The sequence below is a fragment of the Netta rufina genome, assembly GCF_964035555.1.
Source record: "Netta rufina genome assembly, chromosome: 6".
Taxonomy (NCBI): Eukaryota; Metazoa; Chordata; class Aves; order Anseriformes; family Anatidae; genus Netta; species Netta rufina.
Window position 1 is genome coordinate 18,294,561 of NC_140129.1, and position 24,164 is coordinate 18,318,724.

The window sequence follows — 24,164 nt, forward strand, 5'->3', positions numbered from 1 at the left end:
CCAGTTTCTCACGCAGAATTTCTACTTAAGCAAGGAAGTGTCCAGCAGTTACATACCTAGGCTCCCTGGTCCCCACCATTTCAGTTTTGCAATTAATAGTGGTGTCTTTTTCTTCCTTGCAGGAATGTATGTCCTAGGAAATGTTATTGTGTCTAATTAACTTCAGCAAGTGCATTCTGGAGTGAATTTGCCAGGCCTCCTGTTCTGCCCGAGCGTCTCTCCAGCTGCTGAGGAGGTACGGAGTCCTTGGGGTCTGCACAGGGGGACAATGGGAGTGGGGAGGCGTTACTGCGTGCGCAGCAGCATGGGAAACCAGTGAACAGCATGTATAATCTCCCGGCTATAAAAGGCCTATAACAGTTGGAAGGCACAGGACCATCTCATAAATACTATTAAAGGTGTCTTTATTTGCAATGTGGTGATTGTGGAAAAAAACTTTTTTTTTTTTTTTTTCACAAAAATAATTCTTTTCCATGTAGGATTAATAGCAATGCTGGTTTACTGCTGTGATCTGACATGGCAACACCTTTCTTTTCCTAATGTCAGATGTAACTGTCTTAGGTTGCACTTGCTTCAGAAACCACAGCCTGGAGAAATCTGGGTGCCAGGCTTGGGAGATGAGTGAGGGAAGAGTTAGCCTCATGACTTGACAAACTTAGTTTGTGGCTCCACACACAACTTGAACCAAGCATGCAGGATGAGGATTGGTGCAAAACCTCCTAATACTAGTTATTCCATGCAAATGAAATTACAGCAAAGGAGGTTTAGATTGGGTACTTGGAAAAACTTCACTAGCTGTAAGGCTAGAGAAGTACTAGAATAGATTATTGAGGGATATGCAGAATTTCTTTCACTTGAGATTTTTGAGAAAACATAAATACCTGACAGGAATGTTATAAAGATCATCAGTGGTACCTCAGAGGAAGGAGAAGGGTAGATGCCCTCCTCCAGCCTGTCATTTCGTATTTCAGTCTCATTGTTGGCAGTAACTTTAAATTTCTCTGGTTATTGATGAAATCTGGTTAGTAATTTTAAAGGCAACAAACAGTTTCATATTTATGGTACAGAGAGAGCAGGTACGTGTTGCTCCTGAGTTTCTTGAAAATTTTGTTTTTCTCATTTGAGCATCACCAGATAAAGTTCATTATGCTGTGTACTGTGACAGCGCTATCAAGAGCAGCTGGTGAGGTAAACACCAGGTCTACTCATGGTGTGAAAGGGAGACCTGAAAAGCTAGGCTGTGCTGATCTCTTGGGTGAATTGTTGTGGGAAGACAGCAGACAGCTCATTTTTATCATGGATCTCAGGACTCTGGTACTAATGGCAAAGTTTATATTCACATCAGCTGTGCAAATCCAACTTGATCTGTGTTGAACAGAATTTCCTAATAGCAAGTTTTGATGGGTCAGGGCTCACCTGAAACAGCATTTGGCTGCAGGTTTGGCTTGTGCAATGGGCACATTGACAGATACAGAAGAAAGCAGTGATCCCTGCAATATCACTTGTTTGAGGACTACAGGTAATCAGGACCGAAGCTGAAGAGAGAGTGTTGACTTCATGAGAGTAATAATGTCTTATGACCTGATAAAACTAACACACAGCTTCCTTTCAGCTGTGGATTTGATCCAGATATTATTTTTTTTTCTGTTTCTTATGTCTCAGTTCTGAAAAAACACTCTTTTTATCTGGAAGTTTATGGCCTCAAACTTGAAGTGTTTCTTAACTCTACATTTAATTACTAATTCTGGTTTTGGAAACAGATGGTAAAAGTCATGTTTCAGTCTGTCATATGCTAAATGTAGTCTCCAAACTTACTTAAAGTAAACCCAATTTAGTTCTGCCCTGTGTAAGCCAGCCAAACCATTCAGTCAGGTTGAACAAGGTTTCAGCCATGTTTTAAAGGATTCAACAGATGTGATGCTAACTTTAGCTAGGGTTTAACAACTGGGACAGCCACTCTTATTACAAAGAAATTAAAAGGGAAATTGGCTGCCAGCCTCAAATACCTGTTGTGTCAGGGCAGCTGCACTGAGCAGACCAGCCTGAAGTTTTCTCCTCTGAGCTTTTGGTAGTTTGGCATTAGTGAGGATGAGTTTGAACAGTCATGTGGAGTAAGAGGACGTGTTAATGAAGTATGCTCTGAAGAGGAAACACAAGTGATAAATGATGGTATGTGGCTGCTCTTGGGTTTGTGGGCATGGTTTTCTTCATGGGGGAGGTGTGCCATACATAATGGTTTAGATCAAACAGCACCAAACTACTACTACTTATGCAAAAAGTTGTATTCTCAATACCAGCAGGTGCTTGGCTAGATCTACTCTTGCAAGGAGGCAAATTGCCTCCAAAATCCCAGGGCTCCTGGTGTGTCCTGCCCAGGCTGTGGAACAGGCAGGTTCAGGGCTGCCTGCTGGGAAGGAGGTGAGGTGCTGGCCTTGTACCTGGGGGTACCTGGTCCCGGGGAGGGCAGGCGAAATCTTACCTCGGCCCTCTGGCAGAGCCACCTGCCCGGCACATCCACCAGAGCAGGGAGGGACCTGCACCAACAGCCAGATACAGCCCGATGTGTGAAGGGAGCGCAGCGCCCTGAGGCCCAGCACGAGGATTCACCCTGACCGCACTCGCTGCGTCAGAGCGCCTGGCTATCGGAGGTGATGGAAAACGGCTGGAGTATAAATATGTAAAATACAACACAGACAGTGGGTTAAGATTGCGTTCTTTTGACTGTCAGTGACTTGGGCAGAGGCTCTCCTTAACTCATGTGGGCTCTGGCAGCGTCACAAATGGAGCGTGGTGCTGAGCTCTGGCCCACGGGGATGCTGCAGCAAGTTACGCGGCTGTGCTGCCCTCCTTCCCAGGAGGGTGCTGTAGAGCACGCCTCCTCTTAGTCTAGGGGAGGATTGGCTAGTGCTTGCCGTTAATCTATGAAAGACGTTGTCCTGCCTTTATTTTTTGGCAGAACCCATTAATAATCATTCTTTCCAGCTTCTCTTCTTCACTCACTAGCTCAGTGTTTGCCATCTGCAGCTGTAAAAAGTTGTTTCCAAAGTGAAATAAATTGAAGCAAAGACTTCTGTAATCGGAGATGTGGAGGAGAGCAGAAGGGTGTGTTTTACTTTGTTGTCCTTGGTTGCTTTTGGTTTGATTTGTGCCTTGCTTTAAACTAGTCCCCCCTTAGGGGACTTTGAGGTCCCCTGCTTGTGTCCTCCCAGCACTAGTTCCAGGGGCACCAACGCAGCCCATGTCCCTGCTGGTACCAGGCAGCGATGGATCCGGGCGGTCAGCAGTGCCAGATCAGTGCAGGAGTGGAGCAATGAAAGCATGAGCCTCTACAAATAGGAGTTAGATGCTTAAGTTTAAAAATGTATCTTTGGATATCAAAGTTAGTGATTGCCATTGTAGTTTTTCAGGACTTTTGTTATTGAAATGATGTTTAAATTAAAACAATCAGTTCATCAAAACCATTTTTCTTCCTGAGATCAAAGGTGAATTCAGCACGTTTTAAATTTCAAAATTAGAAAGCTTTGAAATTTCCTTTTTTTTAAAAAACAAAACAAAACATTTTAAATACCTACAGCAAATGTAGGCTCTGCTGAAATTTTCACTCCTAAGGAAAAAATATATATATATAATTTCAGTTCCATTAAATAGAAATTATTTTTGATAATTATTTAAAAAATAAAAATCCTGATAGAGATCTCTGCATGTCTCAAAGTTTGAAAGGATATAAAATTAGCTTCCTACTTGCCTCTTTTTTTGAAAATACATTGTTGAATACTGTACTATACCAACAAACACAAATAGAGGTTTTAATGCCTCTCCAAGTAAAATAGGAAATCCAAATTCAGAGTCTGAGTTAGTCTTTCATGTAACATTAGAATTACTCTGAGTTAAAAGAACCACAGAATGATACAAAACAGAACGTGTACCTTGTCATCTATTAGATAATTGCTAAAATAAGTGGAGAAGCATATGTTATAAATAAAATCTTCAGAAACTATCTTTAATTATGGGGCTTTTAACTGGACAAGGAAAACATTACGTTAAGTATAGACAGCCTAACTGTGCGCCATTGCTGTGGGTGTTTACACTGGCATCATCCACTGCAGACGTGTCCTGTGAGTACCCAGGTGCATATGTGCAAATTTCATAATCCCAATGTCAAGGCTGAGTGTTCAGTTAGAATGCCAGGTGTAAACAGCAAACATGCTGTTTCAGTGTTATCACACCTCACGGGGTTTTATTGCATACAGTCAAGTCCTGCTACAAGACTAGGCCGAGCTCCAAGATGTGTGTAAAAATGGCTTTTCGAAGTTATTTTGAGTTAGTTTTGTTAAAGCTGTACTCCAGTAAGTGAATTAAAATGTAGTTGTAGTCGGTCAATAGTCTGATCTCCACGTAGCCTATGGTGGTATAAATAAGAAGAATTACTAGTATTGCCTGGATTTATACTCTTTGCATTTGGCAGCTTATTTATACAGTAATTGAAACATCTCTTAGCTGTACCTTCCTTTTCCAAGTAACTCTTGACATTTTTTCTTGCCAGAAGGCAGCATTGGAAATACTTAACAGAAAAATTCATCCTTGTATTACTCAGGATGTTTTCCAGATCGCACCAAATGGAAACTGTTGGTGAGAGGAGCAGTACATGAGCACTGCGGGTGACTTGCACACATGCAGACTCAGATGCTGAAGGCTAATGTCTATCCTATTATGCATGGAGAGGTATTCAGTGTACTGTGGGTTAGATTTTTACTGCTTCACACAGAGCCAAACTAAAGGCGAAAAGAGGAGGCAGAATTTCAGGTCTGCCCTTCCACCATTTCTTTCCTGAATGGGAGTCTGAAATAGCAGCCCAGGGCTTCAGGATGCTTGCCAGGCGATCTCCATAAACACCAATCTCCCGTTCCACCTACCTCATGTGGTTTCAATTCACAAGGCTGATCTGGAGCTCATCTCCCAGCTGGCCAGGCTGTGAGGGTGTCTCCAGGCCTTTGCTCCTCCACCCAGCCCTCAGGTTGGCCCCTGGTCGGGGGTGACCTTCTACAGGGCGGTCACCAAACCACTAATTCCCTCTGGAGCTGCTCGTCCCAATAAGCCAGTATGGAGCAAGAGATCCTCTGCTTGCTTTCTGTATGTATCTCTACTGGGTACCCCTTCATTTTGTCCAGTAACCAGTCTTGGAGGCAGAGAAGTGCTGGCTAGCTCAGAGCAAGGCATGTCATGGGTTCAGTATCAAAAGGGGAAAAGAGTTCTCCATCTGCCCTGCTGCTCTATTCCTAGAGCAGCTCTCATAATTTACCATGCTTATTCACATTACTACTCGTGGACTGTATCTTCCTCAGGTGTAAGTCTCTGTAGGTTTGGAGTGAAACCATTGCAGTTCATATCAGTTAAGTAAAGCTGATACATCTTTTACTCACATAAAAAAAACAAACAAACAAATAAAAAAAAAAATTAAAATCAAGCTTTTCTCACTGTAATAATGAAGGCAATTGATTTACACAGTGAACATGGGTATACTATAAAATCTATGTTGTTGGCTTTTGCTTTTTTTTAATAGAGAAAAAGATGGTCTGATTTGGAAGAATTTTTATCTGATATAAAGAACCAAACAATACAGAGATAATGGTAACCTTACATGTACTTTACTTAGTAGTTATCTGGTCTGTTAGTTTTGCTCAAGCCATGTGAATTTTTTTTTTTACTTTTCTTATTGTATAATATTTTAGTAGCAACAATGTATTGCTTCTTCTATCCACTTCTCTGGAATGAGTTCTTGTTGGATTCCAGCCAAGCAAATAATCTGATGGTGCAGGAATGTAATATTTTGGACTTATTTTTAAATGGATTAGAATGAGACATCATTTGCCAGTACTGACAGAATATTAGGTGAGCATGTAAATTCATACCTGAAATGGTGTGTTCTCTGTCGCTCCTTTGCTTTTCTTTGGTGTTTTTAAATGCATCAATTTCAACCCAAAACTTGTAGGGTAGGACAGTGAAAGTTCAAATGTCTTTCTTTTCCTTAATGCACCTTTGACTTGGTTTTATTTTGGTGGTTGTTATTATTTTTATTGCTTTGGACACAGTTTTTAAAGTTCTGTAGACCCTTCTGGAAAGATGGTCACCTTTTGGCCCCAGTATCCACCTACTTTGGGGTGAGCTAAGGCTGGCTCCAGCATGCAGAAGAGGTGACAGGGGAACTGCTTGCTAAAACGGACCCTGTTTATTTCAGATTATTTTTTGCCTTCGCTTTACTCTCCCTTTTATTATTTCCATCCTGATTTTAAGGTCCTATCCACAGATGTTTTTTTGTGTTGCTGAAAACCTTTTAAAGTAATTATTGAAACCATAGCAGCCCATCTGACTTAATACAAAGTACACAGCAGGCCAAACCTCAGAGGGCAGAGGCCCTTTTCCAAACCAGCAAGAACGGATGCTGAGAGCTGCTTTGATGGCTTGTGCAAATGGACACTTGGTCATCCAGCTCCCTGCACGTGCAGATACCTGGTGTACCCAGCCCAGCTTCACAATGCTTCAGGGTTTGGGGGCTTGCTACTACCAATTGTAGTAAATACTTAAAACCCTTACGTATTCAAAGTAATGGTATATATTTAATATATATTCATTTATACCTTAATAACCTGAAAAAAATGTATCCATTATTGCCTTGCTTTGTTTGCAAACTTTCATTAATCCCCTTGGGAATTAGAAAATAGTAACTGTTAGTAACAGCCCAGCAGAGTCTACGAAGAGCTTGGCTTTCCATAGTTGTAGTATTGAAATAAGCATTTAAATGGCAGATCAAATGCTTTTTGCATCAGACATCAGGAAAGATGTGCAAACATGGGATATAACTCATACGCAGAATGAGTCTGCATTTAGTATTTAGTCAGTCTGTAAAGTCTGGTGCGACTTTCCTTTCAGTTTGTGGTCTGTGAGTGGAGCCCGGAGGGAAAGTTACAGGGGGTTTTTGGTAGGTCTTGGTCTGTTGAGGCAGATGACAGTACATCTCGAAGCTCGCTCTCCCCAGGCTGATGAAGCAGGATGCCAGCAGTGCTGAACTCAAGCGATGGCATTTCTGTGCAAGTTGTGGCTGTGGTCCTTGCCCCACCAGCCTTATGTGTCCACAAGACGGTGTTGTGGGAGCCAGCACGAACCTGGATTGCTGACTGCAACATTCCTCAAATGCATTACTTATGTGCACATGTGATTCACAGCCTCACAAATGATCTCTTTCATGACTAACCCCAAGCTACACTGCACGGCTGTGCACAACAGAGAAAGTCAAGACACTTCTTGGGATGTGCTCTTCTTAATCTTTAGGTGTGTTCATCCCAATCAGCTCAAGCACTCTCAGCAGTCATAAGGTGCCGTGGGTCTCATCCAGCCCCCTCTGAAAGTTGGCCCGAGCCGTTCCACTTACTGTAACGAGAGTAAAATCAGACTCTCCAGCTCCACCCATCTTAAATGAGGTTTGGAGTCTCAGCACTTCGCAGCTTCACATTCATCCAAAATTAACTCTCTGGATGGAAAATATTTTTTTTCTTTTTAATTAAAATCTCTACCAGACCCGGTCACCTGTTTCTCGCAAAACTGATTTATGGGGGTTGCTGCACTGAGCAGAGGCTTTTATTGACGGTAATCTGGCGCTGAGGCGGTGTTCGTTTTTCTGCACTGTCTGTGGCTGAGCGGGCTGCCTTATGCTATGCAGATCTGGGGCTCTGCTTTGTTTTGTTTTTCCCACACTCTGGACAGATCAGTCTTTGATTGCTCCTCTAATGACAGGTATTTGAATTACCTTCTAATTCATGTCGACACCTGGGCTGTAAAAACTCTAATGCACTCTTGCTTGTGTGCTTGTCCTTCCCTGCTGACTGCCCCGGCCGCTCAGATTTTTGTTTGGGCTTTTGATGTGAAATCTGAACTAATCTCTGAACACTGTCGTTTTTCAACGTCCTTATAGGAGCACTGCAATATTTACAAGAGAGAGGGATTGGAAAACAGAGTTTTAAATTGATTCCATATGTCTGGCCCTGATGTGCCTCAGATATTTCCCCTTTAGAGGTAGTCACCATTTTAATATCGTTTTATAGATGCTGGCTGTAGCAGAGCAGTCACAGTTCACTGCAGGTTTAGTAAGGCTTAGCTGGTTGCGATGAAGAAAACACTTTAAAAAGCCTATTGGAAAACTAAAGCCAATTGAATTCTAGACTTAGACCTATGGAGAAGTAAGGTAATCTGACAGCGTGAGATCCTTGTTCCTTTTCCATGTGCCTTAACTGCAGTAAGATCCTTCCTTTCCCCTGCGGCTGCCTGTCCTCCTCCTGCTCAGAGCAATGGCAGCCTCGGGAGTGGAGCTACGCAGGTCACCGTGCTGCAACTGCCATGCCCTGGGCATGGGATGGGGTGTTTTGAGGTGTCCGAGGGCTGCCACTACACCTGCACATCCAGCCAGCCGCCTTCCAGCCCAGCCTCAGGATCAGCAGGGAGAGAAGCCCCTCTGCTTGTAGTCACCACTGCTGAGGGGATCTGTGGCACACTGGTGGGTAATCGTGGCCAGCAGAAGTCCCCCAGCAACATCCCAGGGCTCTCTCACCAAGCTGGGTTCCTGTGACTTCTTTCCATGCTGGCTCAGAGTTGCAACAGCTCAGCTGTCCAAGAAAACATTCAGACTAATTCCTAATTCCTGACACTTTTTGGCCTGTTTTACCACAAAACAGTGGAAAAGGGAAAACAAGTTCTCCAGGCTTCTGTCAATTTGATTCAAATGGAAGAATTTCTTTCATGCTCCACAAAGTAAACAACTGGTCAGACCTGCAGCGTCCTAAAAAATAGAGAGAGAGAGCTCGATATGCTATATACGCTCAGATGGAAAAGCAGAGAAGCCAATGTGAGAGGAAGGTACTTTCCCACGTCGGAAAGCTGAGCAGCACTGCCTGGTGAGGACATGCCCAAATCTGGTGCTGGCAGAAGTCCTGTTCCTCAGGTGGATTGCCATGCTTTCTTCTGATTCAGGGCTGAGTGAAGCTGGAGGCAATTCTGGGAAAATCTTAATTTCTGAATCAGGTTGTCCACCCCACCAACAGCTCTTCAAGTCTGAGGCTGCTAAAGCTTTTGAGAGAAAGCTGTGGAGCACAGTGTGTGCTGCTGAACTGCTCTGTGGGACGGAGCGGTCACCTCCATAGGAATGAGGCATTGGAAAAAGCAGTCCCATCGGAGAGAAGCTCTTAGACTTTCTTACAGGAACTGTGTTTTGTGACCAGAAAATCCCCATGAGGAAGGACAGGTGAGGGAATATGTTGGAGAGAGATGTCAGATCCTTGGTCCCCTGGGTATGTTGTGCCAAAGTGGAGAAGCTGTCCCTATAGCCCCTCAGCAGCACCAAAACAAGGGGCCCTTTGTTCAAGGCTGTGCTGAGGCTTGCCTTGAGCCTGGGTGAATCCTGCATTTGCTGTGTTGGGCAGCGTCCCGAGGATAATACAGTCTTCTGTATTGTTTCAAACATTTGGGATGACCAAAAGCTGCTTTGGATGGTAGGTGGTTGAACACTGCAGACAACTGTGCTCTGGACAGCTGAAGTAAGAGCTCAGGCACCAGCAGCTCAGTCCTTAGCCATCACTTTTGCCCAGAACAGAAGCTTTCTGCTGTTAGCTTTTCTTTTTGGGGGTCTGAAGGGAAAGGCTTCCCTTTTGGCAGGGAGTGAGCAGCAGGAGGCTGTAGGGTTGCAGGTGGTGTCCCACTGGGACACATCCCATAGTTGGGGATGTGCTCACTTTATTTGGCTTGATCTCCTGCTGGGGATGGCACATGGGCACGTGTGCTTGCTGGAGGTTAGCCCTGAGGGTTCCTCCAAGCACAGGCGGCTTTGCTGAGGTCCTGCTTCGCAGGCAGGGTCCCCTCATTGGGGTGGAAACCGACCCTCAGAATCCCAGCAGGCAGAAGTATTTCTGTAAGCACTGCCTGAAGGAAGTTAGAGCGGCATGGATGGGGTGGAAGCAATTTCTATTTTCAGAGATGTGCTGTCTGCTATAGTGTATTCACCGAAATTGTCAGCTTTACTCAAGCCAACATCCAAATGCTCAAAATGACCAAAAGCTCTGTTTTTTCTTCCAAGCACCGGCTACAGCGGTGACTGGGGCCATCCTCCACAGTTAGCCACTGCCAGTGATCTTCCACATATCTTGAAAAATATGTCACTGAGAAGGAAAAAACTTCTTAAAATACTTGGATTAAAACAGCATTCTGACACCACAGTGGCCTAGTTCTTAGCTGTAATTTTCCATGGATACAGCACCGCTGGATTTCTGCAGTATAACTCTGGTTGCCTCTGACAGAGGAGGCTTGCTGGACCCAGCTTGCTGTGGGCCACGAGCGCACGGGGCTGCTCCTGCCCTTGGCATCCTGCGGTTGTGTGCTGGCATTTCACTTGCCACTGACGCCAGTAATATACATCTTTGATGTTTTCCTGTGACGGTAAGAAGTAGATCAAAAACACCGAGGGGATTTTAAGACCCAGGGGAATTGCCCAGTGTGAGCTGCAGCCCCATGCCCACCCGCTGGACACCTCTGGGCTCTCATGCCCAAGTCAGTCCTTGCAGGCTGGTATTCTCTGCCCCAGCTTTTTATTTTTGCACAGGGGGTGGCACTTCTCAGTCCGGGTGGAAAGTTGTGCTCATACTGCGTATTTCAGGTACTGCTGAGTTTCTCTGAAATGCGAAAAAGTCCCGGATAAAATGGGCTTCCTCTCTCTGGCAGCGGCATCTCCCCAGAATTTCCCTGGGCCTCGTGCATCCATGGTAACTTCTCCTCTGTCTGTCTCCCTTTTGGGCCTCCAGTTCTCTGCGAGTGACCTTAAGGGTGAAACAGTGGTGCCTCCTCTAACTACCACAGCTTCCTCTGGGCAGAGTGAGAAAACCTGCCATCTCACACCACTGGGATGTCCTCTCCTGGGCCATGCAGTCTTGTGATCCCCGCACCAAAAGGAATGTAGTTTCAGCCTGAAACCATTCTGAAAAGACCAGTCATTGATGTTAAAGGGCACAGAAATACTGGGAGTGGCTTTTTGGGCATCACTTTCCTTCTTTATCCCAGTTAAGAGGAGGGAAACCCAGGCTCTCCTGCTAGAGCTGAGCAAGGGGCAGATAGACAGCGTCCCTCCCGTGCCTCAGCTGCGTCTGTGGGGCCACTGCAGCGCCTGTCAGAGGCTTTGCCTTCCTGTGCGGGTGTGTGGCTGAGCCCAGAGAGGCTCCTAAGCGCTCTTTCTTCACCATCTAGGGGAATTCCTCTTGAGTGTGTTCAGGTAGCTTCATGCTGCAATGGGTTGGCCTTGGTGTCCTTGATGAACCCTTTAGGGGTGTTAAAACCATCTGTCTATTTATAGGTATTTATAAGTTTCTATTTGTTTAGAAACTAACCCCTTGCTTTAGTAAAAAGAGAAGAAAAATATCTGATGTTTTCCAGGTGGGATTAACTGACACGGTGTTGTGCAGATGGGGTGTCTTCAGCATCCCCTAAAGCTCTCCTTCACACCTGTCCGCACCCTGCACTGATCCCCTTGGTGCACGCATCCCTGACAGCCTGGAGAGGACAGAGGCGCGTACTGGTGGCACGGGCACACTGAGGGGAAGGGGGGCCTGCAGGGGTGTGAGCAGGTTTCACAAGGCATCATGGTAACTTTTATTTTTTCAGAATGGTTCCAGTTCTCTACTCTGTTGAACATGAAAAAATATTGTAGTCTGTATGGAACTTTTTTTTTTTTTTAATGTGGAGAAGAAAGTTTTTAACCATTTCCCAACTATTTTGTAACATGTTTAGTTAGTTGTCTGTTTTGTTTTGAGAGCTACCATACCAATGTACGTGGTAATCTAGCCTAATCTTCTCAAATTCAGATTTTTTAAATTTTCCTTTCTTTCATTAGCAGGAAGCACTGCATTCTGAATGAACCAAATCAATACCTTTTTGGAAGCTGGGCACTTTTGCATAGAGGGACATTCAGCATTTTAATTGGTGACTTCATATTCTTTCCCCTTGAGTTCTATCAATTCTATTTTATTTCTGCAGTTGTTTGTTCCTTCCTCTTTTTTCTGCTTGGAAATTAATCATGCAGGAAATGATTAACCACAGAGAGCTGTCTGTCTGCCTCTGACTCAACGCGTGTAAGAGGGGAGCCTCGAAGCGGCTTGAAATGGCTGCATGCAAACTGCACTTGCACTGCAGTTCACGCCGTCCATCCCACGTCAAATGTCACTCTGTTCAGCACTTGTAACACTCCTGAGGTACCAAATTAAATTCCAAATGCCCCAAACTTGTTTCAGCTTAGTGCTGCTTATGGATGGCTTGGCAGAGCAAGGGGCTGCTTGCAGAGTGCAATGGACACGGTGTCTCTCCTGTTCTTTGTTTTTTCCATGAAATTAGTCCTTGTCATGATGTGTAGCATATCACAGCATCTTCATACCACTTCTGCACCTGGTAGCTTGCAGAAAGCAGAGCTTGCTGGTGCAGCTCTACTGGTCTGGCTCACCTGGGGCGAGGTGGGCATCTCGCTGGCTACTGGTCGGGGTGGCTTTCTGAGCTGGATGAAGGTACTCCCTGGGCTGGTGGTAGCCTGCAGGGAGCCTGCCCTCACAGCAGAGGCTCTGTTGAGGTAGTGTAGAGTGCATGCAAGGAGGCTGGCAGCCTGTCTGATGGCCATGGTGGGGTCTCCAGCCACAGTGGGGTCCCTACCACTGCTGGACCTCCGCGCAGTGGGGCAGGAGCCATGCTGAGTTTGCCAGCTGGGGAAATTCTGCTTCTGGTCCTATAGGCCTCTGTTTGGAGCCCAGAGGCTGGCATTTTTTAATCCTTGCTGCTGTAGCATCAGGTTTCCTTTAAACCTAGTACTTCCCAAATAGCTTTTCAAAAACAGTGGTAATTACACGTTTTCTTGGCAATTGTGCCAAGGACAGGCGCACTGGGTTCCAAAGTACTGGTCCTCTTGACTTTTCTTAGGAAATCATTTCTTTTTCAATACCCTGCAGCGCTGAATGTTACAAGCAGCTTGGTTGTTAGCAGTAAGGTAAAATTTATTACTGGGCGGATTGGTTGCTGTTGCAGATATTTTACGGTGTCAGCTGTTAGCAATTGGACGTAACATCCGTTCCTTAAAATAGGCTGTTTCCCACTGACCAAGAGCAAATAATGAACCACAAGTCCATTGCTGACCTACAGGACGATAGCCAAAACTTCCCTCTAGCTGCAGAGCTGCACTTAGCATCCCGGGACATCTCTGTGCAAAACGCAGACCCCGCAAAGCAGCAGTGAGTGAAGCAGCGTCAGGATTCAAGTCCAGCACCATGCAGGCTCGAGCCCAGGAGGTGCTGCGAGTCCTTAGGGCCAGCCTCAGCACTGCACTGTGTACACAAGCCCCAGGTCACTGTCCCTGTACAGTGCTTTATTGGTCTTCCTGCAGGCTTACCCTGCTCAGAGTGGTGAATCCAGAGAGAGATTTTTTTTTTTTTTTTTTTTTGCTTACAATGTCAATCAAAGAAATAGATCATAAAAAAAAAACTAGCAGCCCTACAGCCTGGGTGAGTTGGAGTTTCAAAGGCAGTGGTGCCGTTTCTTACTGCAGTTTCGGTTTGAGTTTCTGATGCTCTTTTGCTCAGCGGCAGAAGCAAAGTCAGGGAGGGGCAGAAGTATGGGTGAGGTCGTGGCATGACTTATGTTTTTAGCTAAAATTTTACAAACTGATGTGTTTTACTCACTCTGTAAGCACATGCGTTATACTTCTGTGTGGGGGCATGCAGGTTTCTGACTAATGCTGTATTATCTTTTTCCTGATGGCTCCTGAGGGAAGTAGATGCTCCAGGACATATCGGAGGCCTAGGAGTCACATTTCAGACTTGCGCAGGGGAAAGCTGTCCTTTCAGTAGGCTCCGGAATACTTCTGACTCAGCCAAGTATTTAGCGATACACACTGCGTTTCTAAACAACCAGGGAGGAATGTCAGTGCCTTTACTGGGTGACCAAATGTAGTCATCTAAAAGGCATATTGCAGCTCCCAGGCCTATTTAATAACTTGTGTTTGCTTACCACTTTTAGCTTGATTTGTCCACCCAAAATTACTCAAAATCATCACATCCATTTCAGCAGATCTTTTTTTAGGAAAATTTAATTGAAAATTGTCAAAGCAAGAACACCGCATGCAAACAATTCTGCAGAATACTTGCACTAAACTTGAGGCCAGTGCTTCCCAAGTTTGGCCTGTTGCAGAAGCTTGCCCTGCAAAATGCCATTTTCCAGACCCTCTAGCAGCTGTATTGGGGCCACAGGGCTTGTTGAGTAGCAGATAGACTCGAAGCTGACCAGCATGCAGGTGCAGATCTGGCTTCCACCCCTGCCCTGCCAAGAAAACCCTTCGATACCAGAAGAGGTGTTAGGTAGTGTGCAGCTGATCACTGTGGGCACATTGGAGAAGCATCCTTTCTTGACAGGACAAGAGTGGAAACTAGATACATAGCTAGTATAGATCTATATATACGTCTATACATATTTCTATATAAGCACATCTCTATATTTGGGTGTATATCTCTGTATTTGGGTGTATATGCATCTAGAGAGAGACAACTATACATCTGTATGGAAATATGTCTATTTATACACATCTCTCTCTCTCTCTGTGTATACATGGATATCTATGTATCTATCTAGTGTAGGTCTCTGGAAGAAGGCATAGGCAAGCAGGAGGCCCCTGGTGCTGTTCCCTTCTTGCCCCCCTGCAAGCAATGTGTGCAGGGAGGGTTTTGGAGGGGCAAGGTGAGTCCGTGGATAGCAGCTTCCCATTAGAGAGCTCAGGCTTCAGGTGCTACCTTGCTTCCCCTCCATTGTCATCAATTCCTTACAAAACTGACCTAAAACAAGCCAGTGAAAAGGAAAGAAAGGATAAAAGAACAGCATGTAGATGGCAAGAGGTTAAAAATGCTGCTGTTTGGAGAAGGTTCTTCCTAGGCCAGCTAGCTTGCCTGCTGTGTGCAAGTTTGAGTTGCCTTGAGGAATTCATTAAAAATCTGATTACAAACCAAACTTTATCCTCCCTGCTCAAGGAGCTTTTCCCTTGGCACGTGGAGCCCCAAGTAGATTCAGGGTCCGTTGTCAGGACTGTTTCAGTCTCTTACCAAAGCAGTGCAGGGAGCAGTTTCTCTTTCTCATTTTAAGCAGTTGAAGGAGTTAAAAGCTTGGTGAAGTAGCTTACTGGCACAGTTAGAGACAACTGCAGCTGCGAAAAGGCTGCGTTAAGAAACAGGATGGTTGTGGTCTGCTGCAAGAAATAATTTTCCTGTTGACTATTTTTTTAAACAGGAAGTTGAAGAACAAAGCAGCATTAGTCTTAGTTCTTTTAATAGAGTTCAGATTTTAAATACTGAATTTAGGATACTAAGATCAGGAAAGGCTGGGGCTTTGCACAGAGTTTTATGTAAGGACTGAAAGCCAGGAATGTGGAGGTGCGAAGGACAAGCGGATTCAGGAGGGTCCTGCAAATCTGAACCTTGTGCTACTCTGGCCATGCGTTCGTAGGAGAGGTAACTGTCCACAGGGTGGATGAGAAAACGTGTGTGGGTTTGCAGGATTTTGTGAGTGCGTGTGTTTGCACAGTGCTGCACAGACTTGGCTTCGCACAGTTTCCTCTTTGTCAGTCCGGCCGTCTGTCAGCTTCCCCTCTGCTCTGCTTGTGCTTTCTCAGTAACAGGAAAGAGCAACAGCTTCTGCAGCAGAGGAAAATAAAACCTCCCCACGCAAGAGATAGCGGTAGTGCCTCACGCCACTCTGAACTCCTGTTTTTTTTCTCACTAGTCATCTCGACTTAGGGGTGATGTGCTCGTTTCCTTTCCAAGCCCCTTTCTCCCTAAAGATTTTAGACAAAATCCATTAAAGTCTCCTTTTAGAAAGTGTTCTTATCTCAGGAAGGCAGCTCAGCAGTTTTTCTTGTGGCTTTATTATCTATATTCTAATTCTGCCAAAGCCTGAGCATCTGACAGGATACAGCTGTGCTGCTAACCATTTTTTTTTCTACACACCTATCACAGATCATCTCAGAGGTATCGCAGACTTTGTAGGTGGGGGCCCACCTCAAACGGTAACTGCAAGTGCCATTTTGTTTCATTCTGAACATTTCCCTGGTGTTCATTCAACCTCTGAAGTATGCTGTACCTACCACAAAGCTGATTTGGCAGAGAATGCATTACTGCAGGTCTCCTTAGTTTTATCGAAACCCATTAAGTGACTTCAGAAAGTGAGAGATGTGCATTACTGTAAGTAACCGAATGGGGACATCAGTGCGGGGTTATCTGGAGAGTAGCCCCCATTGCTGTCACGCTGACCTGCCCTGTGTAAACAGTACACACAGTGGTAATTACCGCTGAGCCCTCGCCTCTGGTGGCAGGATGCTCTGCACACCTCCTGCACAAGCACATGGCCGAGCCTGTCAGCAGGTCTCTTGAAGCAAAAGCATTTTTAGGGGCAGACAGCACACCAAATTGCTGAAATGTCACAGCACCATTAGGAGAACCTTGGACCCTCCACTAGGCATGGTTCCAACTAGCAGTGTGCCAGAATGCCACAAAAAAGCCCTTTTGACTGGAAAAAAAAATCCTCAGTGCTTTAGTGCTTTTTTTTTTTTTTTCCTCCTATATTTTGTTCCACTGAGTTTCTCTCACGTATGCTTGTCCTCAGATTACCCAAGGTAGTTCTGTTTGGGGTGGGGAAGAGCAGGAGCCTGGTGTCGGACAGGGAAGTTGGGGAAGGCTGGTCTCCGGCCACCAGGCTTTCCCCTCTGCAGCAGCTGGCGGCTGCAGACTGGCTGCCTGCTTGCTCCTCCTCCCCAGGGAAAGTGCACTGAGCATGGCTGGCTTTGCTGCTCCTGAGAAGGAGGAAGGTGCATTCAGAGGTGGTGACAGAGCCTGGCTCCTTCAGAGCAAGCAGGGAGAGGGGAAGAAGCATGGGTCTTTCCTAGAGGTCTGCAGTTCAACCCCACCCATAATAGTGGGGGGTGTTATCTTCCAGCTATTTAAGAGCTTTGAAAGGTCAGCATCTCTTTTTGAGTATGATCTTAAAGAGATGATGCCTTCTTGAAGTAAGGTTTGGTGGTATAGCAGTGGGATTACCTGCTATACTACCATGGGAACAGGATTGTTGGGTTAAACAGAGTTCAGTTTTGTTGTTTATTGTTGCATGCAACCATATTGCACACACGCACACAATCCTTGCATACTCTTTGCTTTAGCAGAGCACAAAAATGCAAAACTAGACGTGTCTGTGAGTCTGCATGGCTATGGAGATCATGCAGGGAGTGCCTGTTTAAGGATGTAGCTGTTTTCCATACAATGAAACATGAAGTGCTTTTTACAGACTACTTAGTCCTAGAAAATTGAGTAGATAATCCTGTTCGATGCAGGGTTGGTTTAGTAGAAAGCACCTCCAAAGGTGACAGATTTAATAATCTCTGGGTCTTTGCATTTCTGTATTTTGTTGTGCAGGTTTCTTAGCAAGATCAGCTGGAGTTCAGCCTTCCACCATGCCTGTGCCTCCTCCTCCCGCTCCCCCTCCGCCCCCAACACTGGCCTTGGTAAGTTTTACGGGGGGTGGATGTACAGCATGCACTGTCCTCTCTTGCTGCTTGTCATGTTGGAAGAGACATGCAGCAAGATGACAAGGGTGGGTATGATATCTGGGGAAACCTTTCCTACATCTTGTTTACAGCTGATTGATCCTGCAAGAGGGACTGTTACTTCCGTTCCCTGTCAGTGCCCCTGCGCATGTCACTAGCCACATTCACTCTCCATCTTCCTCTTCCTCCCACATTGGTGGTTTGATCTGGTGCAGGGATCCTGGGTGGAGAGGCACAGCTCGTCTGAGTCAGAGGAACTGAAGTCTTGCTCTCCCCTTGCTTTTTTCCAGCCATGTGCTCTCACCTTCTCCCTTGTTCCACTTTAATACTTACATGACCTAGTGGTGAACTGGTTCAGAGATCCTGAGCTGGCAAATTACAATCCCTAAAATCCTAATTTTTTTTAAGGATAGCTCTTAACTGGCATAGCTCCCTCAGCCAGCCTGTGGTATGAAGGTACAAGACCCGCTGCTGGCACAACATGGTGGATGAGACTACATTGGGCCTGGCTTAAACCAGCCTAAACTGGAATGGAGCCTGCCCTGGGCTGTTTGTTCTGACAGGCAGACAAGAAAGAAAGGCTTCTGGAAATGCTATTGTAAAGTACTCAAGTGTTTTGATACCAAAGCCCTAGATGGTTACGCAGATAAGCTGGGCTGTGCCCTGCTGCGGAAGAGTGTTTCCCTCACTGCCCACCATCAGCAGATACCGACTCTGTGCTTGGTCCCTCCATGGCAGCTCTCACCACATGTCAGGACTTTTCCATGACACTGATCTGCTAAGTTAGAAAACTTTTCAGGAATCACCGTTTTGTAGAAGAAATCACATATACATGCATGTGTGTATAGCTAAAACTCCATCTTTCTTCTGAGTTATCCAGAATTTGTATAGTTTGAGTTTCACTACAACTTTCAAGAATGTCAATCTTTTGGTGCAATCGGATTGAACAGGGACAGACTACTCAGTTTACAAAATGGCAATTTTCTGTAGATGTACTTCGGCTTTCAAAAATTAGATTCTTGAATTCAAAAATATATATATAAAAAAAAAGTGTTGTGTTTCCACTGAATTGCGTGAGTTAGAGTAGCAGCACTGTTTGGAGCCTCTAGTCAGTGAGAGGCCAGCTACTTATAACGTCATTCACAAAACCAGATAAGGCAGGTTACCCAGTCTTGTGCTGTTAAAGCAGAAACTGAGGTCTCAGGTAACTACTGTATTTGAGCAGAACTTTGTAGCTGGAACTTGAGGTTTATTTTACCTCCTCATTTTTCATTTTATTTTGCAGGCAAATACTGAAAAGCCAACCCTAAGCAGGTCAGAACAAGCAGGGCGAAATGCTCTGCTATCTGATATTACCAAAGGAAAAAAGCTAAAGAAGACTGTTACTAATGACAGAAGTGCCCCAATTCTAGACAGTGAGTATGATCCTACATGTCTGAGTTTATGTATTCTTTAATGGTTCTACGTATCTGAATGCAGAAAATTTTTTTAGCTGTCATCAGATTAACTGATGTGGGAGAAGCAAGTAAAACAGAATGCCCAGGATTGGCATAAATTCTGTTCTTCATGGGTTAAGCCACCTGAGAAATCAAGTTGTGCTAATGAAGTGTGAGTGTCAGTTTGTTTGCTTACTCTCATACAGCAATTTTTCTCACAGTCACTTAAACCAGAACACCATGCCAACCCTGCTAGGAGACCCGCCAAGAAGCTGCAGTGGCTCAGGCAGGCAAACCCTCCTCAGGACTGAGGACAGCACAGAGAAAGTGCACAAAAGTAAAGGCAGCCTTGGCATGGCACCATTGGCCTGTTTAAGGGCCCGGTACTGGTCAAGCAAAGTCCCACCTGGGTGCCGCTGGGCTGGGGTGACTCAGGGCTGGTATCGTTGTGGCTGGGCCTGGTTGCTCAGCTTGGCACGGCGCTGCACCTCAGCAGGCCCCGGCGCAGCAGAGGCCTCCGTCCAGCTGAACTGCTGCTGGGCCTCACTGCACACCTTGGTGCATGCCGAGAGGAGCCTGGAAAACGCCACGTAGCAAAAGCATTGGGAAGATGGAATGAAAACGGGAGACGGGCACGGGACAGAGGCCTGCTGTGGTGGTAGCACAGCATTTATTGCCCAGGGAGAGGAGACGTTTCCACAGACTGATTAGCAAATGTGATACAACTCAGTCCAGGTCCAGCCATGCAATTATAGGCTAGACTGTGATGGGAAGATGATGAGGAAAGAAGGAAACACCAACAGGAATGTGACCAAATAAGAATTTAAAAAAAATAGGCACAGTTCAGCAGCCAGCCATGTACCTAGCTTTAAACTTCTGAATATCATTTTTGCAATCAAATTTACATGTTCTAGCTACTCTAATGAGCTGGAGAAAAGCGGTTAAGGGGTTTAAAGGAGGGCTAAACAGTAAGATTAAAATTATGTGGCCTGTTATCTTGTTTACATGAATTAACAAATCATGATGAAAGACTAAAACATAGTAGCAGCATTTCTTCAGAGGTTCACACCCTATATGAGTCAGAACCGAACTGAATTAACATGCTTAAGAAAAGAGAAGGATCATGTGAAACATTCCCCCATGAACGCATTCTTCCTCCTTTTTTTCTGGGTGGGATTATTAGGAGTGCTTTTCATCTACAGGTTTTAATTACTTTAAAGTCAGTGAAATTTTTACCCACCCAAAGTTGTGGAAATCGAGATGCCGAGAAATTAAGCAATTGATCCTCAGCCATGCAGCCTTGTCATCGGGGAGCTGATCTCCACAGATATCCCAACCTGTGGGCCTGATCATTTTGCACTGATGTTCCAAGTAGGGCTCTTCCCTGTATTTGTAATTGTGGAAATGCTTTAACTTTACCTGTAGTGCTCCAGTGTTGCCACAGCAGAAATATTGATATTAGAGGAAAAACAGAAGAGGAAGGAGGGAACTGATTAAGGTAGTTCCATCCTATTGGGAAAATTGGCAGCTTATGATCATACCACTGCATTTCTGGACCTGCGGGAAAGTAATCAAAAAGGAAATCTCTTTCCCCACTAGGCTTTATTTAAATAAGTAGATATGTTGCAATGAAATCAATAGTGACAGAAGTCTATGTATTCCCAGAAGTGATCACCAGAGATGCCTCCAAGAGGAAGAATGCCTTTGCCTTCTCCCTCCTTTCTCATTTCTCATTTTCCTCATTTGCCGTGTCTTTCAGTTTGCTTATGGAGAAATGGAGGTGAAGGATGAGAGCAAAGGTATGAAGAAATGGAAAGCAGCTACATTGATGTTAAGAAAGAGAACGTGATATTCTCAGAGGCCCTATCCATTTTCAGTTCCAAATTCTCCAGAGTGACTGTTTCTCTGCTTTCCAGTCCAGAATAGACTAAAGGAAAGTGGTGGCTTAATAAAACTCAGTAGCTATGTTTATTGCGCCACCTCTTCCATGGTGCAATAGTGGTGGTAGTGGCAGCTGTGATGATCCAACCTGTACAAAGGCTTGCTTGTGTATTTTGAAAGCTTGTCCTTTTTTCCCCAGTTACAAGTGTTGCTCTATTCAGAGTACTTTGCAGGATCAGCCTTGCTTCCCTGCATAACACGGGGACTTTTTTTTCCCAACAGAACCCAAAGGACCTGGTGGAGGTGGTGGTGGCTTTGGTGGAGGCGGCGCTGGCGGCGGCGGGGCTTTTGGTGGTGGCGGCGGTGGTGGTGGCAGTTTCGGTGGTGGTGGACCACCTGGCCTTGGAGGCCTTTTCCAAGCGGGAATGCCAAAGCTCAGATCTGCTGCGAGTCGAGATGCTGGTAAGAAAGACCTTGCGGTTTCAGCACAAATAAGTAAATGGCAGATTACTTATTAAAACCTTCATACGATAGCAGTAAATTACCTGCTGGGATTAAGTATGTCTTCAGATATGTTAGGCTCTTAGGAAATGAAATTTTGACCTTGAATCTTGTTTTATTCTTAATAGTAGATTGTATGAAGAAGTGAGACTCCTCTTCCACCCTTCCTCCTACTTATTGATGAAAACTAAAGGTCTTGGCAGTGTCAAGTGGCTGCCTGCAAAGCAGTCAGTCAGACTAGGTTCTGCCTTGGCTGGGGGTGTGCAGGACTAGAGGGGAGCACAAGAGCATTCCTGATTAATTCTGCCTTGTGCACCAGCAAAAAGGGTCTGATTTCCATTTGGAAAGTACATTTGTGCCAGCTCCGCACCAGCATGATTTACCACTCTGGGAGTGCACAAGGCACCCTGGCTGGCTGGTGCGCACGCTGCAGTTGGAGGCTTGGCTAGGGCGTGTGCTGTATTCTTCGAGCTGGCAAAACAGCTGCCCAAAGCCCCGTGCCCTTTGAGGCGACAGAGACCTGGGAGCAGTGAGTTTCCTAGAGCTAAGGATGCAGCACTTCACAGCTGTTGAAGGAGCACTGGCAACAGGGGCCGTAGAGTGTTATGAGTCTTGCATGTTTTATAGACCAACATAATTTTTCAGCACATTTGTACAAAAGAGGCTCTCGGAGCTGGTATTCTCTATTGTGTCACAGTCTATTTTGGGAGCTTGTATTAATGTAAAAGTTCCTGGCACAACCAAAGAGCGTTTCTTCAAGCGCAAGCCCAGCCACCTTCTCCCCGCCATACACAACCGCGTCCTTAGCTAACACCCCCCGGGAAGGGCCGAGAGGTGCCTGTGGCTGGACGGTACTTGTCAAACACCCCTTAAACCACCCGCTCCGCGGATGCTGAGGTCCTGTCCCTCTCTGTCTCTCCGTGCAGACCCCGGGGCCGCCCGCCCGCCCGCGCTGCCGCCCGGCGCCCGCTCTGCCGCCGCCAAGCCCTTCCCGGGGCCGGCCGGCCCGCCGCGCTTCCCGGGGCCGCCGTCGGGGCAGCGGAGCCCGGCCGCCGACCCTCCGAGGAGCCGCCTGCCGCCGCCCCGGCCCGACGCCGGCTCCAAGCCCGAGACCGCGCCGCCGCCGGTGCCCAGCACGCCGCGTCCCGGCTCCTCCGGCCCGCACAGCCGCGGCTCGCCGCCGGTGCCGGCCGTCAGCCGCCAGCCCAGCCTCGGGCCCTGCCCGCCGCCCTTCCCGGGCAGCCGCGGCGCGGGGCCCGCCGGCTCCCTGCGGCAGCCCGGCCCGGCGCCCCCCTTCTCGGGCCGGCCGCCGCTGCCGCCCACGCCCGGCCGGCCGGTGGAGGACAAGCCGCCGCCGCCCCCGCCGCCCCCCGCCGGCCACCGGCCGCCCGCCGCCCGGGAGCCCGCCCTGCCGCCGCCGCCGCCGCAGAACAGCAAGCCGCCCGTGCCCGCCTCGCCGCGGCCGCCCCTCGGCGCCCCCGCGCCCCCGCCGCCCCCCAGCAGGCCGGGGCCGCCCCCCGTGCCGCCCGGCCCCGCCAGCGGCGACGAAATGCCCCGGCTGCCCCAGCGGAACCTGTCCCTGGTGCCCCCCGCCGCCCCCGGCACCGCGGGCGGCCGCTCTGGACCCCTGCCGCCGCCGCCCAGCGAGAGGCCCCCGCCGCCCGTCAGGGACCCCCCGAGCCGGACAGGTAGGTGGCGGGGTGCTCTGCCTCGCACCCGTGGGTGGCAGCGCCCTGCCGAGTGGCAGGTGCGAGTGGTGGCACCGGGTGTTGGCCCTGCGCAGCGGGAGGTGACCCCAAACTTTGGCCGTCGTGGCCTGGCTTGGCCTCGCAGCTGGCGGCGTCAGTGCTCGCATCAAATACACTGTGAGCCAGCATCCAGAGCCCCAGCCCATGTGGGTTTCAGGCCATGTGAGGTGAGGCAGCGCCATTCCAGCCAGCTCTGACTCGCAGGTGTCAGAAACAATGCTCACAGGAGACTCTCTAATGGAAAATGAGGGTTTGTGGGCGTCATGGTGGCTCAAGGGAAGCCGTTGTGCCACACCTGCCAACTCACGTGCACTTGGGCAGATCCTGGCAGTTTCTGTTACAATTTCTGCGATAAGGAAGGGGTTGCAAGCAGGGGGCTGCCCATTACGTGCTGTAACGCAGGGCACCTGTATAGCCCAGCCTCTGTTCAGTGACAGCATTCACCCTACTGAGTCAACCTGTGTAAGGCAATGGTGGTGCTGTCACGAGATGAGGTTTGCAGAGCCTGACCTTCTACGTGTTGGGAGACACGCACGCTTACAGGAAAATACAAATTATTTTATTAAAAGACCGATCTGACAGGTGTTAAGTGGGAGTTGCTACAGCATGACTAACTGTCATTACTTGTTGTACGCAGATTTCAAACGAGACTGAAAATAAGAGTTGTCTCCGTCGAGTTATTTCATCACTTATTTTGTCCTCTGATAATTATCATTCGTAACTTTCAAGAACTGTGCATCGTGACCCTTAGTACTCGATGGCTTTCTGTTTGGAGATGAGTGAATTGAGGCACAGAGAGCCAGGCCCTGTAGCATCAGGAAGGGAGAAGCTTTGCATGGAAGGCAGCCCAGGGAAGCTCCATGGAGTTACCTTCCATTCCATCCTCTGGATTAAGAGGAGCAGCACGTCAGCCCATTGAGCCAAAGGGGGGCACCATGCCAGCACAGCCTGCTG

General features: G+C 47.1%; 1 protein-coding gene across 1 annotated transcript in view; it reads left to right on the plus strand.

Annotated features, from left to right (window-relative positions):
* WIPF1 (WAS/WASL interacting protein family member 1) overlaps positions 1 to 24,164 on the plus strand; it is a 53,066-nt gene that overhangs the window by 20,779 nt on the left and 8,123 nt on the right. Inside the window, exons 2-6 of the mRNA XM_084289213.1 lie at positions 123 to 235; positions 17,514 to 17,602; positions 18,930 to 19,059; positions 21,244 to 21,423; positions 22,389 to 23,150. Of these exons, the coding sequence (XP_084145339.1) occupies positions 17,552 to 17,602; positions 18,930 to 19,059; positions 21,244 to 21,423; positions 22,389 to 23,150 (1,123 nt within the window). The 5' untranslated portion in view covers positions 123 to 235; positions 17,514 to 17,551. The remainder of the gene's footprint in view (positions 1 to 122; positions 236 to 17,513; positions 17,603 to 18,929; positions 19,060 to 21,243; positions 21,424 to 22,388; positions 23,151 to 24,164) is intronic.